Source organism: Amblyomma americanum, chromosome 1 (genome assembly GCF_052857255.1).
Source record: "Amblyomma americanum isolate KBUSLIRL-KWMA chromosome 1, ASM5285725v1, whole genome shotgun sequence".
Lineage (NCBI taxonomy): Eukaryota > Metazoa > Arthropoda > Arachnida > Ixodida > Ixodidae > Amblyomma > Amblyomma americanum.
Window position 1 is genome coordinate 455,553,726 of NC_135497.1, and position 12,615 is coordinate 455,566,340.

Here is a 12,615-nt window from a genome sequence, read left to right on the forward strand (position 1 = left end):
GTGTTTAGCCTATTTCTTTCACAGCTGCCACTTCATCGCAGTCATTTGGTAGTCCACTTAATTCCAAATTATTGAGTATCTCATACTGTTAAAGTTCATCTACTCTCTCTTGCTGCCTTTCATTTATTATTCCAAGTTCCTGGTTTTTTTTGTAGCAGTTTCTTCATATCAATCTTTAATTCTTTCATGACCTGTTGGATTTCAGTGACACTGTCGCAGGTATCCGAGCAGTATTTGGCGCTATCTTTAAGAGAACAAATTTCAAGGCGTAGTTCTCTTCAAAACTCCTCCAGCTGCTCTGCTGAGTTATTTTCCATCGTTTGCAGGCGGAAAAAAAAGACGTGAAGCTTGACACTAGACAAGAGCACCACTCGTGTGCTGTGTTCGGAAGTTGTGCACAAGAAACAGCAATTTAGGTGCCAAATTGCTCACCTGCAAAAAGTAAGCGCGAAGTTTAGCGTCCTTCGTCCGAAGCACCGCTGCCGAACTGAGCCCAACGCTGCGAAGCAGTCTTCTTTTACATCTGTCACCGGCCACAATCTTCGCAGACGCCGAGACGATAGCCGGGCACACTATCCGTGAGCTGGCAACGTCCCTCCCGATGTGAAGCTTCCGTCGACGACAATAAGTCCACTGTTGAGCAATCTGCAAAAGTTAAGCACGGAGATTAGCGTCCTTCCTTCCTTCCGAAGCACCGCTACCGAACTGAGCCCAACACTGCGAAGCAGTCCTCTTTTTCATCCGTCACCGGCCACAATCTGCGCAGGCGCCGAGCCGATAGCCGGGCACACTATCCGTGAGCTGACAACGTCCCTCCCGATGTGAAGCTTCCGTCGACGACAATCAGTCCACTGTTGAGCAATCTGCAAAAGTTAATCACGCAGTTTAGCGTCTTTCCTTCCTTCCGTAGCACGACTGCCGAACTGAGCTAGCTTGAAGACATCCATGTAACAGCGTTGGTAGGATATAATTCTACAGCAGAAGTCGCCAGTAGCAAAAACGCCAGAATGTGCCAGCAAAACCCTCAGGCAATGAAGCAGAACATATTGTTCAGCGCGCGCCGATCCTTCTTGGACTACTTTGCGTCGACGCCGAATAATGGCGTCGATTTGACAAAAACCGCCGATAGCAGAGACCACCTCGAGGAGACCACATTACCTCGACTCCAAAGCGTTGCACTCGGCTGACTAGGCGACAAGGTGCTCATTTACAAAGAAAGCTTGGCATTGCCATCAAGCATTCCAAACACCGCTCTCCGAGAGCTTCCACAACCTGAAGATTAGAAGCGTTGGTGTATGGCTGCACAAATGCAGCCTTCTGAGCTTTATCAGCGTCCAGCGAGCATAAATACTTCCTTTTTCTGGCTGCATTTGGCCCACGCCTCATAACTCTTGTAATCGTCTTTAAGTAAAGTAATTCCGACCTTGGTGCCCAATCCTAAAGTCCTCGTCGCTATACACCGAAGTTATCTTTTGACGTGCAATAATCGGCTAAAGCATTGGTACCGTCTTTCTTCAGCTGCATTGCTCAAAAAAAAATTCTGTTCCCGTGCTATTAACGTTCATGATGTTTCCAAGAAATAACGCGTTTCTTCATCTCCAACTAGCGTCCCTTCATAACCAAGCAATTGCGGAATCGAAGGCATTTCGGAATGAGTGCTGCTGAAGCATAAAATCTAATTTAGCAAAAATTACGAGTACTCACGAGTACAAATACGTGTCTGCAGCTCAGAGCAACGAAAAAGATGGCTTATATAGGCTATTCAAAATTAACAGCTAATACAGGGCTGCAATAATCGCCAGAAATGATGCTCAAAGCCTGTGCTGACTGCAAAGGCTGATGATGGTTTGGTTTGGTTTATAGGGGTTTAACGTCCCAAAGCGACTATGGCTATGAGAGACGCCGTAGTGAAGGGCTCCGGAAATTTCGACCGCCTGGAGTTCTTTAACGTGCATTGACATCGCACAGTACACGGGCCTCTAGAATTTCGCCTCCATCGAAATTCGACCGCCGCGGCCGGGATCAAAGCAAAGGCTTATGAGACGTAATTTCTGCCCTGATGCAAGGCCATTATACCTAATCGCACAGTTCGCTTTAAAGAAAAGCAGTCCAATAGAGTCAGAAACGACATAGAGTCAGAAACAACTGGCACTGCAGAAAGAAATTAAATCAGGGCATATCCCTCTACGCCCATCAAGGCAAGATATGCGAAAAACTTCTGAAGTAATGAGTGATAGTAAAAGTGAACAAAGAATTATCATAGAATGTAGTAACACAGGCGAAGAGAACACTTGCACTGATTGGGGCGGACGGGCTGTTAACATTGCTTGAAATGTAATGTTCAAGAAGCTCTGAAATACATGGCAGAGTTATTGACACATGCCACAGTAAGTTTCAGTGCGAATACTCTGGCCCCAAACTAAACCGAGACAAAGGAACGTGTAGGTGCATGAGGCTCTATCCACTAAAGAGAACTGGCGCCCCGAAAGTGCGCAATTGCTGGCTAGCCTTCTCTTAACCGTGCATTGACAGCGCAGCCACAAATCTGCAAGCACGTGGGCAATAATAGCCTCCAAAAATGAGTTTAGTTTGTTCATCGGCCCAAATGTATGGCTCAAAGGAAATGATGTCTTCATCTGCTATTTACTAGGAAAGAACCACAGGCCTAGAGAAGCCATCGAACACAGAAAAAAAAGGTCAAGGATGCAGTCCTTTTTTTAACTGTTAGGAATGAGTCAGACACTCGCCAGGTGTCAATCATTGCGGTTTGCTTGAAATGAGAAGCACCGTTCCACGGGATTCAAGGGCGATTCAGGGGGGCAGGCAAAGGCGTTCGCAAAATAGGGACAGCTCTTGAACAGTGCGTTACAGTTGATCATGCCTGCGTTCTGCAAGGTGCGTGCTCGGCACATCATTCGGCAGATAGTCAGGAAAAAGACGTTCTCCTCGCTGTGCTCCCTGCTTATCGGGCGGCGCCGCTCCTGGGCTTCGTTAGCCTCGTCCTCGACGAAAGCTGAGTGGGCGATGTTTAGCGCGGCAAAATAGGTGGCGCGCGTATCGTTCTCCTGTACGGTGAAGCAGCGCGGTTCCTTGATGATCCCGGTGGTCGAGTTGCTGAGCGGAGTGCTCGCGTTTGAAAGGACGGCGAGAGAAGCCCGGTCCAGCGCCTTCAGTGCCTCCGCCACGATCAGGAAGCCCAGTCCGCCGTAGAACATGGCCGGCGTGCCGTGAGGGTAGTATAGGGGATGCGCCAGCGCACTAGCGGCGACTGCAAGTACGTTCGTAATAGGATCGTAGGTGACGGGCGACGACGACAGCAGCCGGTGCATGCCGGTGGACTCGCGGTGAAAAGCAGTGCCCACTCTGCGCTGCAGGCACCGGTGAGACTCGATCCAGTACTGCACGAATGAATCTCGTTTGGTCGGGTAGCAGCTGTAGGCCTTTTCTGTTTCTTCATCGTTGAAGTATTTTCCGGGCGGCCAAATCTGTATATGCATAGACTGGTACCTGGCCATAGCAGCACGCTTTGGCCCGGACTCGAGTTGCGACGAGTTGACCGTCGACACCAGCTTTTCCATGAGCCCTCCAAGGGCGAAGTTGAGCCGTGTGGTGTCGCCGGGTGCGATAGCCATCTTGACGTGCAGAGCCGAAAGTAGTGGCCGGAAGACTTCCTCTACGAACCAAGTGCAGTAGACGGGTACATAGGCAGAAGAGTAAGTCTTTCCCCAGTGGACAATCTGCAGTGGCGTCCTCTCCAAGGTCAAAAAGTACAACTGAATGAACTGCCAGGACAAGTGATATACGAGCTGCTCATCGCTGTACTTGTTGAAGAGCAGACCAATAGCCTCGAGCAGAGTGCTGTCACCGAGTACTTGGTCGCCGGAGGGAGGGAACTGCTCTTGAGGAAGATGCGTCTTTAGTTGCTCTAGCCAGTCGAACAACGTGACCCGTCCGTTGAAGTTCGCGGTGTTCCCAACAGGAACGACAGTGACCAAGCTGCGCTTTTTCTTCCGAACGTCAGTAAGCACCCTAAGTATGTCAGTCTGCTCTCTGGCACTTGTTTTTATCTGTGACGCCGGTGGAACTGACTTATTTCCGTAAAGGGTTGTGTAATGACTCATCCAATATTCCACGTAGCTGCCCCTCTGCATCACATACCGATGGTTCATAGCAAACAGCAGCAGCACGTCGGGGTCACCGGCCACGATAAAAAACTTCATGTGTTTTTGAGAAACCATCCTGAACCGGAAGCTCAACCAGAATGTCATTTGCCATTTGAAAGCCACATTGATCAGCAGTCCTAGCGCATTTGTGCCCGATCTCTCTGGCCACACAAGGTTTACCTCTTTCAGGAAGGCAGCGAAGTGGGCAGCATCGGCAGCCGTGGCGTCTTCGCGTTCTTGCACGCAGGCCTCGTACACCTCTAACGGTTTTTCGGCGATTTTGATCGGATCTGCTGCGCGACGCAGCAGAGGCAAGAAGTTATCCACCCAGTTGACAGCCACCTGGCCGAGCGCTGTAGCGCCCATTTGGGTGTATGTCTGCGATGGCGTCCAGGTGGAGCAGATGTGGCCGTCAAAGTCCGCGCATGGGCTGAAGGTGTTATTAATGTTGTAGTCAAGGAAGAGTGCATGGAGCCGGCAGTCATCCGTGATGCATATCAACTGTCTCGACCTATGGCTGGGCGGCGCACGGAACAGGTAGAAGAAGGCCACAACAGTCACTGCCATGGCTATGGCTACGCACGTAGCCAGGCAGGCCTGCTTCACCCTCCATGTCGTGATGTCCTCTTGGTCCGTGCCCCGAGGCATAGCTTCCTTGTCCTGCATGACCGTCAAACCGAGTTTTGAGCTCAATATCGTAGCGCCTCTGTTCTTCGCGTTTGTGGCCGTGAGATCACGACTTCACGCCTCGTCGAAAGCAGTGTGTACCCGGGAAGGCTTTTTACAGAGAGGATAATCCGCATGCACAGATGATCATAGTCATAAATTTTGAATAGAAGGGACGGGAAGTAGACTAAATAAATCTCCCCATTTATTCCAGCTCTGAACATTTTAGTTTTCGATACTGACACTCTGCAGCTTGGTTTTGTTTTGACCTTGATGCAAATAACTGTTGATTCCGTGCCCTTCCATGCCCTTGTATTTCGCACCGGGTACATCGACGAATGCAGCATTACGCTCGCTGTGTACCCACATATACACATGCTGCGCTCTGGCATCAGCTGTGAAGTTGTGCCGGCGAAGATGTTTAAAATAAATGTTTTTTTTTCGAAATGAAGAAAATCTAGAAACCCAAAGTGAGTAACTTTATGTTGTAACGGAAAGCTATTCCACAGATGTTAAATTTGCAAAAGCTTTGAAAACTAAATGTGCCCAGATACGCACAGAAAACATGTGCATATATTTTATGCCAAAAAAATGATGTAAATAAACTCGTGAGAGCTGCCTTTTTCAACTTGAACCTCAAAGGTGGGACTGTTTCGAGCGTTGTTTCAATTATTCCTTCCGCAACGCCGCTTCATCATCGACTGCTATGGATATCAAGAGATTAGCGGCAGGTCTGAACCCCGAAGACGACGATAATGAGGTCATTAGCCATTTCGCTCATGAAGCAATGACGCGCTACTGCTACAGTGAACGTTAAAGGGTTTGGTTGGGCTATTTAGCTGTGGCTTGCTAAATTCAATACTACAAGCGAAATAGCAGAGGCAAACTGGAAACGCTAATACTAGCTGCTGCCCTGTCGCTTTTGCGACCTGCACTGGTCTACCGGCAGACGTGTACAGGACGCAAAAGGGTATGACCATAATGGTAGTACTCATGAATTTAGAATGCTGAAGTGAAGTAAAGTATATTCTAGATCCATACAGTCTAGATAGTTTACTTTTCCGGCGAAAGCTGGGTACCAAACGAAGAGCCCCCTTGTCACTTGGTAGCTGGTCTACAGCTGAGCTTGCCACGCTGAGTCGAGGTCATCTTTTTTGTGACCGAGACCGCTACCCTCACATGATTTAATGGTGTCTAGGAGCGCACGCAAAAGTGGGCGAATTGGTGACATATCCTGGCGTCCGCGACAAGACGTTTGTTGCTTTGTAAGCGCAGAGGATGGAGAACGTGTCGGAAGGAGTTTACGAAGAGGTCGTAAACGAGTGTTTAGCAGCAGAGCGATATATTGAGGTGCCGCAGTGAAGCGGTCGAAGAGGTTCACCGAGTGTAGGCATTCGTTGCCTTGAATATTGAGCTCGTTCTTCAAACATGAGCTTAAAGGTGCTAGTTGAGATTGGCATCCAGATGGGGATGTCCGGAGCCGAACTGCGAAAATGGGTGAACCAGGAGAGAGAGAAAGCTGAAAAAGAAACACAGAAGGCTCGAGAAGTTGAGAACGAAAGAGAGAGAGAATGGCAGAGGAGACGAGAAGAAGCGGCGAAGCTCGCCTTGGAACGAGAAAGAGAGTTTGAAAAAAGGTATGCAATCCTTGCGAGGAAGCTTGCAGAGGTTCGGCGTTTGAACAACGTCAGGGAGCCAGTGGAGCTTACCCCCGGAGCGGCCGGGTGGAACACAAACGGGTTTGATTTGTCGGCAACCACGAAAGAGGCCGTAACTAGCTCCACTAGTGAGAGTGTTGTTGTGGAACAGCCGGTTCCAACAGCTGAGATTGAAGAGAGTGAGGACCAGACCGGAGTATCGCTTCCTCCGGAAAGTGAAAGGGCAGCTGCCACCGAGGCAGTAGGCACTTAGGACCTGACCAACCTGGCACTTCAGTCAGAGGGCACATTAAGAAAGGCGCCTGAAGTTAAGGAAGAAAGCAGAAGCTTCACCGAAAAGCCAGAGCGCTGCATACCTGATTGTTGCAGTAGCGACCGTGAGAAAGAATGGTCAAATGTGAAAGAGTGCGAAAGCTCCGGCGCACATCCCGCTGAGGAGAGCACCCTTAGTGAAAAACTGGAATCTGTTTCGAATGAACCCTCGAGCAGCGAGGAGGCATTTCACGATGAGGAAGGTCATGAAAATTTTGCCTGTACGAAAGGTGAAAGTGCAGTGCAAGGAGTAAAGCACGAGTGCGCTGAAAGCGACGAGCTCAAGAGAGGAACTCAGGAGGAAAGTTCAGTGCTCAAAGAACTAAAAGGAACTGCACCAGTGGCTTCATCGTGAGAACCCATCTCGGATGATGCAAGTTAATATGAACAGGGCATGCCCCGTAAAAGAATGCGGAAGAAAGTAAAAAGAAAAGGAAGCCAGTCGGACACCACCAAAGCGGATGAACTCGAACAGCAGAAGCCCTGGACAAAATTCAGGAAAAAACTTGGAAGAAAGATAACTAAGCGGAGGACAGCTGAGTAGGGTGCAAGAGAGCTGCACGAACATGGCAGCAAAGTAAAAAAGATGTTCGGACGAACGAGCCATGCGTTTAGCAAGGACTCGCTCTGGAGGCGCAAGCGCAAACACAAGAGCGCACTCCGAGAAGGAAGCAACGAGAAGTCAAGCCGTCATGAGCGAACTGGCTGAAAATCTGTTCGCCACAGACGGGCTAGCCGCAGGAAAAGAGGAAGGACTCGAAGTCCAAACAGAAACACACAGAGGAGTACGAGTAGGAAGCAGAGCAAAAATTGCGTAAGGAAGAGAAGCCTCAGTAAAAGGCGAAAGAAGAGCAGAGCTCGCGATAGTAGAAAAGGCCAGAGGCGTGTGCGAAAGAGAAACAAAAATTCTACATAAAGCTTGAGGGAAACGGTCTTGCTCACAGCCGATGTACGCCGAACGCGGAAGTATCGGCGAAAGAATGCATCATACTTGTGTGCTTCCTGTCTAATGTTGTGTTAGAGTTTTGCCGAGTTGCGGCATGTATTTCATTTTAACATTGTCGAGTGTTATATGTGGGGACATCATTGTAATCATGTGTGTATTTTGGCATTCGTCATTCAGTTTGTGAGGGCAAGCATGTGCGCACAAATTTTGTGTTCTGTGAATATTCTTGCACAATATTCTTAAAGGAAGGGACAGTGTCACAAAATTCGTCGCATGTTAGAAAGAAAGGCCACAGCGTGGAAACAATCGCGCCCGCGCCTGAAAATTAAATAAAAACAGAGAAGAACGAACCCCGAAGAGCGCGCAACTTTGCGTGTGTTGCTGACCTTTCCATTCAGTTCGCCTGCGCAGCTCCGAAGGAAACATGGCCGCGCGCGCCGTCGATTGGTCCAGAAAGTCCGAGTGGTTTCTACTCATTCTCGACGGAGAGGGCGTAGCCTGGACCATGCGAAGTGGTGCCCTCGCCCTTTTTCCTCTCGCGTCGCCGACGGCGCATGACGCAAAGCCCTCGATGCTTCTAGAACCCGGTCTCCAAGCTTGACCAATGGGGTCGCGCGCCCCGTGCGAAGAGGAGAAGGAGCTTGTGCAGTTGATGGTGCGTGTATGTGGACGCCTGCCTTGGGGCAAAGGACGAACAGACGCGGACCGCGCCTATAAACGAGGGCTTTAACCGCTATCTGTCAGCCCGAGCCGCTGTTTAAGCTTCTGAGAAGCGCGTCCGCTCGAATCCCGGAAGAACACCACTCGACCAGCCAAGGACCAGTGAGGCAACGTGCGCCAGCCTGCGGATCGGCCCCGTCGCGCTCCTCAGGTCGTCGGACTGCCGCAGTGCCCGGTGAACAATTTGTAAATCACTCTGTATGTGCTCGTACAAGTGATTGTAAAATCCTCAGTAGCGTCTCTTCGCTGGATAAATTTTGGTTTGTTTTCTGACCCTTTGGCTCCGACCCATTCTCTGGCTTGCGACCGCTGAAAGCTGGGCACCAAACGACCAACCCCTTGTCACTTGATAGCTGGTCTCCGGCTGAGCTTGCCACGCTGAGTCGAGGGCATCTCTTTTATGACCGACACCGCTACCCTCACATGCTCGAAGGGTGTGTGGGAGCGCACGCAAAAGTGCGTGAAGTGGTGAAAGTTGCGTTGGGAAAACGAAACCCCTCAGTTCATTATCGCTCTCCTGTGTGAGAAACATGTGAATGAAGTTCGTCGCTACGATAACTGAGACTGACGCATATTTGCTTGCTTTTTCCTTTCTCTCAGAGTTACGTTAATATTAGGCAGTCAAATGTTTGCTTACAATCTGGTATGCGGAGGGTGCTCTTTTATCTTTTTTGTGCATGCGTTCAGAACGGCCCTCGTAATGTGCATATCCGCAAAAATGACATAATGGAGCAACGAGAACACTGTTCGTTGTTAAGAAATTAATGCTTCCAGTGAAACAGGGCTGATAGTTCCAATGTAGTTTCTGAAGAGCGCGTCTATGTGGTTTTTAAGGACACTTTTACCAACCATGTATCTTGTTAGTTGCATAGTCTTTAGTATATATTTTTTTAACAGGTGTCTTCTTTCTGAATGTTTATGACATGCGGAATTTCTATCAATTATGTTGTGTGTCGGTGTGTTGTGTTTTAAAGAGAAAGAGGAATGTTTTTACTTTCGCACGTGTTTTTCGTATACATTTCTGTTGGCGCTGCAGTTAAGTCTATTAGAAAATGAAAGGGGCGATATGCGCGAACTGGACCGCACGAGACCGGAATGTCGCAAACTACGCCCTCCTGGCGTCGTACACAAGGAGTCTCATGTTTCTTGAGGCAGCCGTCATCTTGTGATATGAACTGTTAACTTGTTTGCATAATCTAGCGAGTTTGTTCTGCATGGTGTTGCTGCAGTGTGTCTGGTTGCGAGATTACGACATTAAATGGGTAGCCATCCTTGTGTGCCTTCACTTCAAAAACTTATAAGGAAAGGTCACGGCTGTTCTTCACGGCTGAAGACGGTTTTGTCAGACCTTTATGATCGCACAACTTGATGGCATCCTTTATGTTCGCTGGTCGCACACTCCTTATGATCCGAAAATTGTCAGAAATTGCTTGTTGCGAATTGAGATTGCTCTTCTGCCGAGATGACTGCAACCTCTGGTCCAACTGCGTTTGGTTCCGATGTCTGATATCACAACCTATGTTTAGGTATGTGCTTTCAATGCTTTCTTTTTATTGCTTCGCTTGCAATAGACCTCTCCTTGTTAGCATAGCTCGTGTTGTCTATTTTCTCGTCCCGTTTTGGGCAGCTACTGCGTTGAAAACAGCTTCAACATCAGCGTGCAGGGAATACAGAACGCTAGAAACCACGAGGGAAATCCGCCTACACGCTGCGCACTTTCTCCACCTTCATCTTTCGTGGCAAAATACCATGCAAAATAAATTTTTAGTTTACTAGTGGCATGTTTCGCTTGTCCGTGCCAGAGCTCATTTACCATCATTTTCACTATCCTCGGCAGCAGAACCGTTGCTCTCCAAGGTCTCCCAACGCACCGCTCGAATAAATGAAGCCGCACCGCCCGAGTGCGTTAGAAAGAACATGGCGGACGACTCGAGCCCCGCAAGAAAGCAGGCTTGAGGAGGAGGAAGTTAGTCCTAGAACTCTGTCTGGAGCGGTACCGAGGGTATTGGACGCAAGGAAATACCGTGACGCCATCTCTCGGCAGCGCCCTCGTGACGCTGTCAATGGCATTACCTGTGTCGCTCTCGTCCCCTGCATTGCTTCTCTGGTCGTGTAGGTTTCGAGTGTTTGGACTTTTGGCCCTTTTAGAGCAACTCAAACCTCAAATCGTTTTTTTCGCAAACAAAGCACTTTACTTTCTGAACTAGCTGCCGCAGAATAATGCAGTTTTATGCGCCGCCAAAACAGTGCAGTGACCGAAATGCTCCAGCCTTCAATCAGCACACGTGTTGTCACTGTTATGGACAACACTGAAGCTGCTACGCCATTACTCGTTGGTATGCGGAAGCCACCTCACTAAAACCTCAGGAAATGATTTCTACGTGGCAGGTGCAGAGCTCTTCTGAACTACATGTCATATAGATGCAATACAAATCGAATGCAGGCCAGTCGTTTTCGGTTTACGATGGTAGATTCGGTGCAGTTCGACTGCTTCTTTCAATTATTTTAGAGTAAGTGAATAGTGTGGTGGCGACGATACAAGGCCTTGGCTGACACAAAGCAATCGTTAACCGTTGAAGTAACACGGTGGTTTGGGCTAGTTGGTTGCAGTTCATAATGGAGACAAGTTTCGCAGCATGAATAAAGCACAGTCCTGTCTTGTTTGTTCCTTGTCTTCTGTGTGCGTTTTATTCATGCTGCGAAACTTGTCTCCATTATGAATCGTTAAACGCTTTAACTCTAAAGGTCTATTTCAACCAGCTCCTTCGGCGTCGGCTGCTACTTATTCAGCAGTTTAGTGACAGCTACATGAACGAGATCTTGCTCTCTGAAATGCCTCCTGCACACACGACAACGCAAACGTGCTTCTATGCCCATTCTCAGCGTAGATAACCACGATTCTCGCAGCCTCCTATCTTTCGGAACGAAATCAGAGCTTGCTACGAGTACCGTCGCGTACGTCTAGCATTGAGACACTAATAAATTACTGTTACAGAAGCATAAGTAACGTGCCGCCGTCACTGCGACGACACAGAATAAAAATATGGAATGCAGGAAGTCGCTAACAGGAAAAAATAAACAGAAAAACGTGAATGTTGTCTTTCATAACGCGTATCTTTTTCAAGCTCCCTCTGCTCCAGCAGCAAGGGGAGACACGTGACCTTCCGGCGGCGCAAGTTCGACGCTGGCGCCGCTCGCTCCAGCGGCGAAGCCCAAGCCCAACATAACTCCGATGTAAACAGAACGGTAGGCGTTGATCGAGATTCTTCGTGGCGCAAACTCTGTCCGATTGCGAAGTAATACACACGGGCATCGCTTAAAACGGTCTCTTACCAGTTTTGCAACTTTCTACAAATATCTGAGCATAACTCATATTGATCCTGAAGGAGAAAAGAGTTGCCGCTGTTACACCAGCTGTTCCTACTCCTTCACGTATTTTTCACCGACAGGTTTATGACATTCCAACTGTACTCCGATCACTTATTTTTACTATGTGTTTAAGCATGTGGTTTGAGTGTGGTGAAATCAGGGCTTGTTATTATCTGTATTTTTAGGGCAGCTCCATGTTGAAGAATGTTCGCGTCTGTGGGTCTACGGTCCCATGAGGAACACCTAGCGCTGAACTAAGAGGAAATATACGTGCAAGAAAAATATTTCAAAAGCCTCTTGAACTTCTCGCTTTCCTCGATGCAAATCGATCGCAACTGCCGGCATTCCCAGCCCGACTGCAACCACACACCCGCATTGATGGGTGCACGTGACCAGGCGGTCCACCCAGACCGCAGGTGACACGTTATCATTGACCAGGATGCTCAGCTGACAGATCGACTGCCTTATTGCATCCACTCAAAAGGGATGGCGCACGACAAAGGAGGGTCCTAGGCTAGCAAATGCGCGATGGTCAAGAGAGAATTGAGCGGTCTCTCATTGCCGAAATCATAAGTTCTGGCGCCAGATGAGCTCTCGGTGGCACTGCAGTAGTATAGTCAGATCAGGAAAGAATAATAACGGACTTACCGCCGGCATATTAGTTCCTAAACTCGCCGCCGAGCCAAGGCGGCGCCGAGGAAGTGCAGCCGACAGCAATGGTGTCTTCGTCCCGTTAGGCAGGAAGAACTTCTTCCTAAAGGCAGATCGGCTGACTCGCTCT

General features: G+C 48.9%; 1 protein-coding gene across 1 annotated transcript; it reads right to left on the reverse strand.

Annotated features, from left to right (window-relative positions):
• Positions 1–2,753: 2,753 nt before the first annotated feature.
• On the reverse strand, positions 2,754–4,753 carry LOC144125853 (uncharacterized). The gene has a single exon (XM_077659585.1). It carries the CDS (start codon positions 4,728–4,730, stop codon positions 2,754–2,756), a length of 1,977 nt encoding a protein of 658 aa, XP_077515711.1. The 5' UTR covers positions 4,731–4,753.
• Positions 4,754–12,615: the final 7,862 nt, after the last annotated feature.

Coding starts and splice junctions, on each gene's coding strand:
- LOC144125853 (XM_077659585.1), bottom strand. CDS start 4,730: ATGGCAGTGACTGTTGTGGCCTTCTTCTACCTGTTCCGTGCGCCGCCC.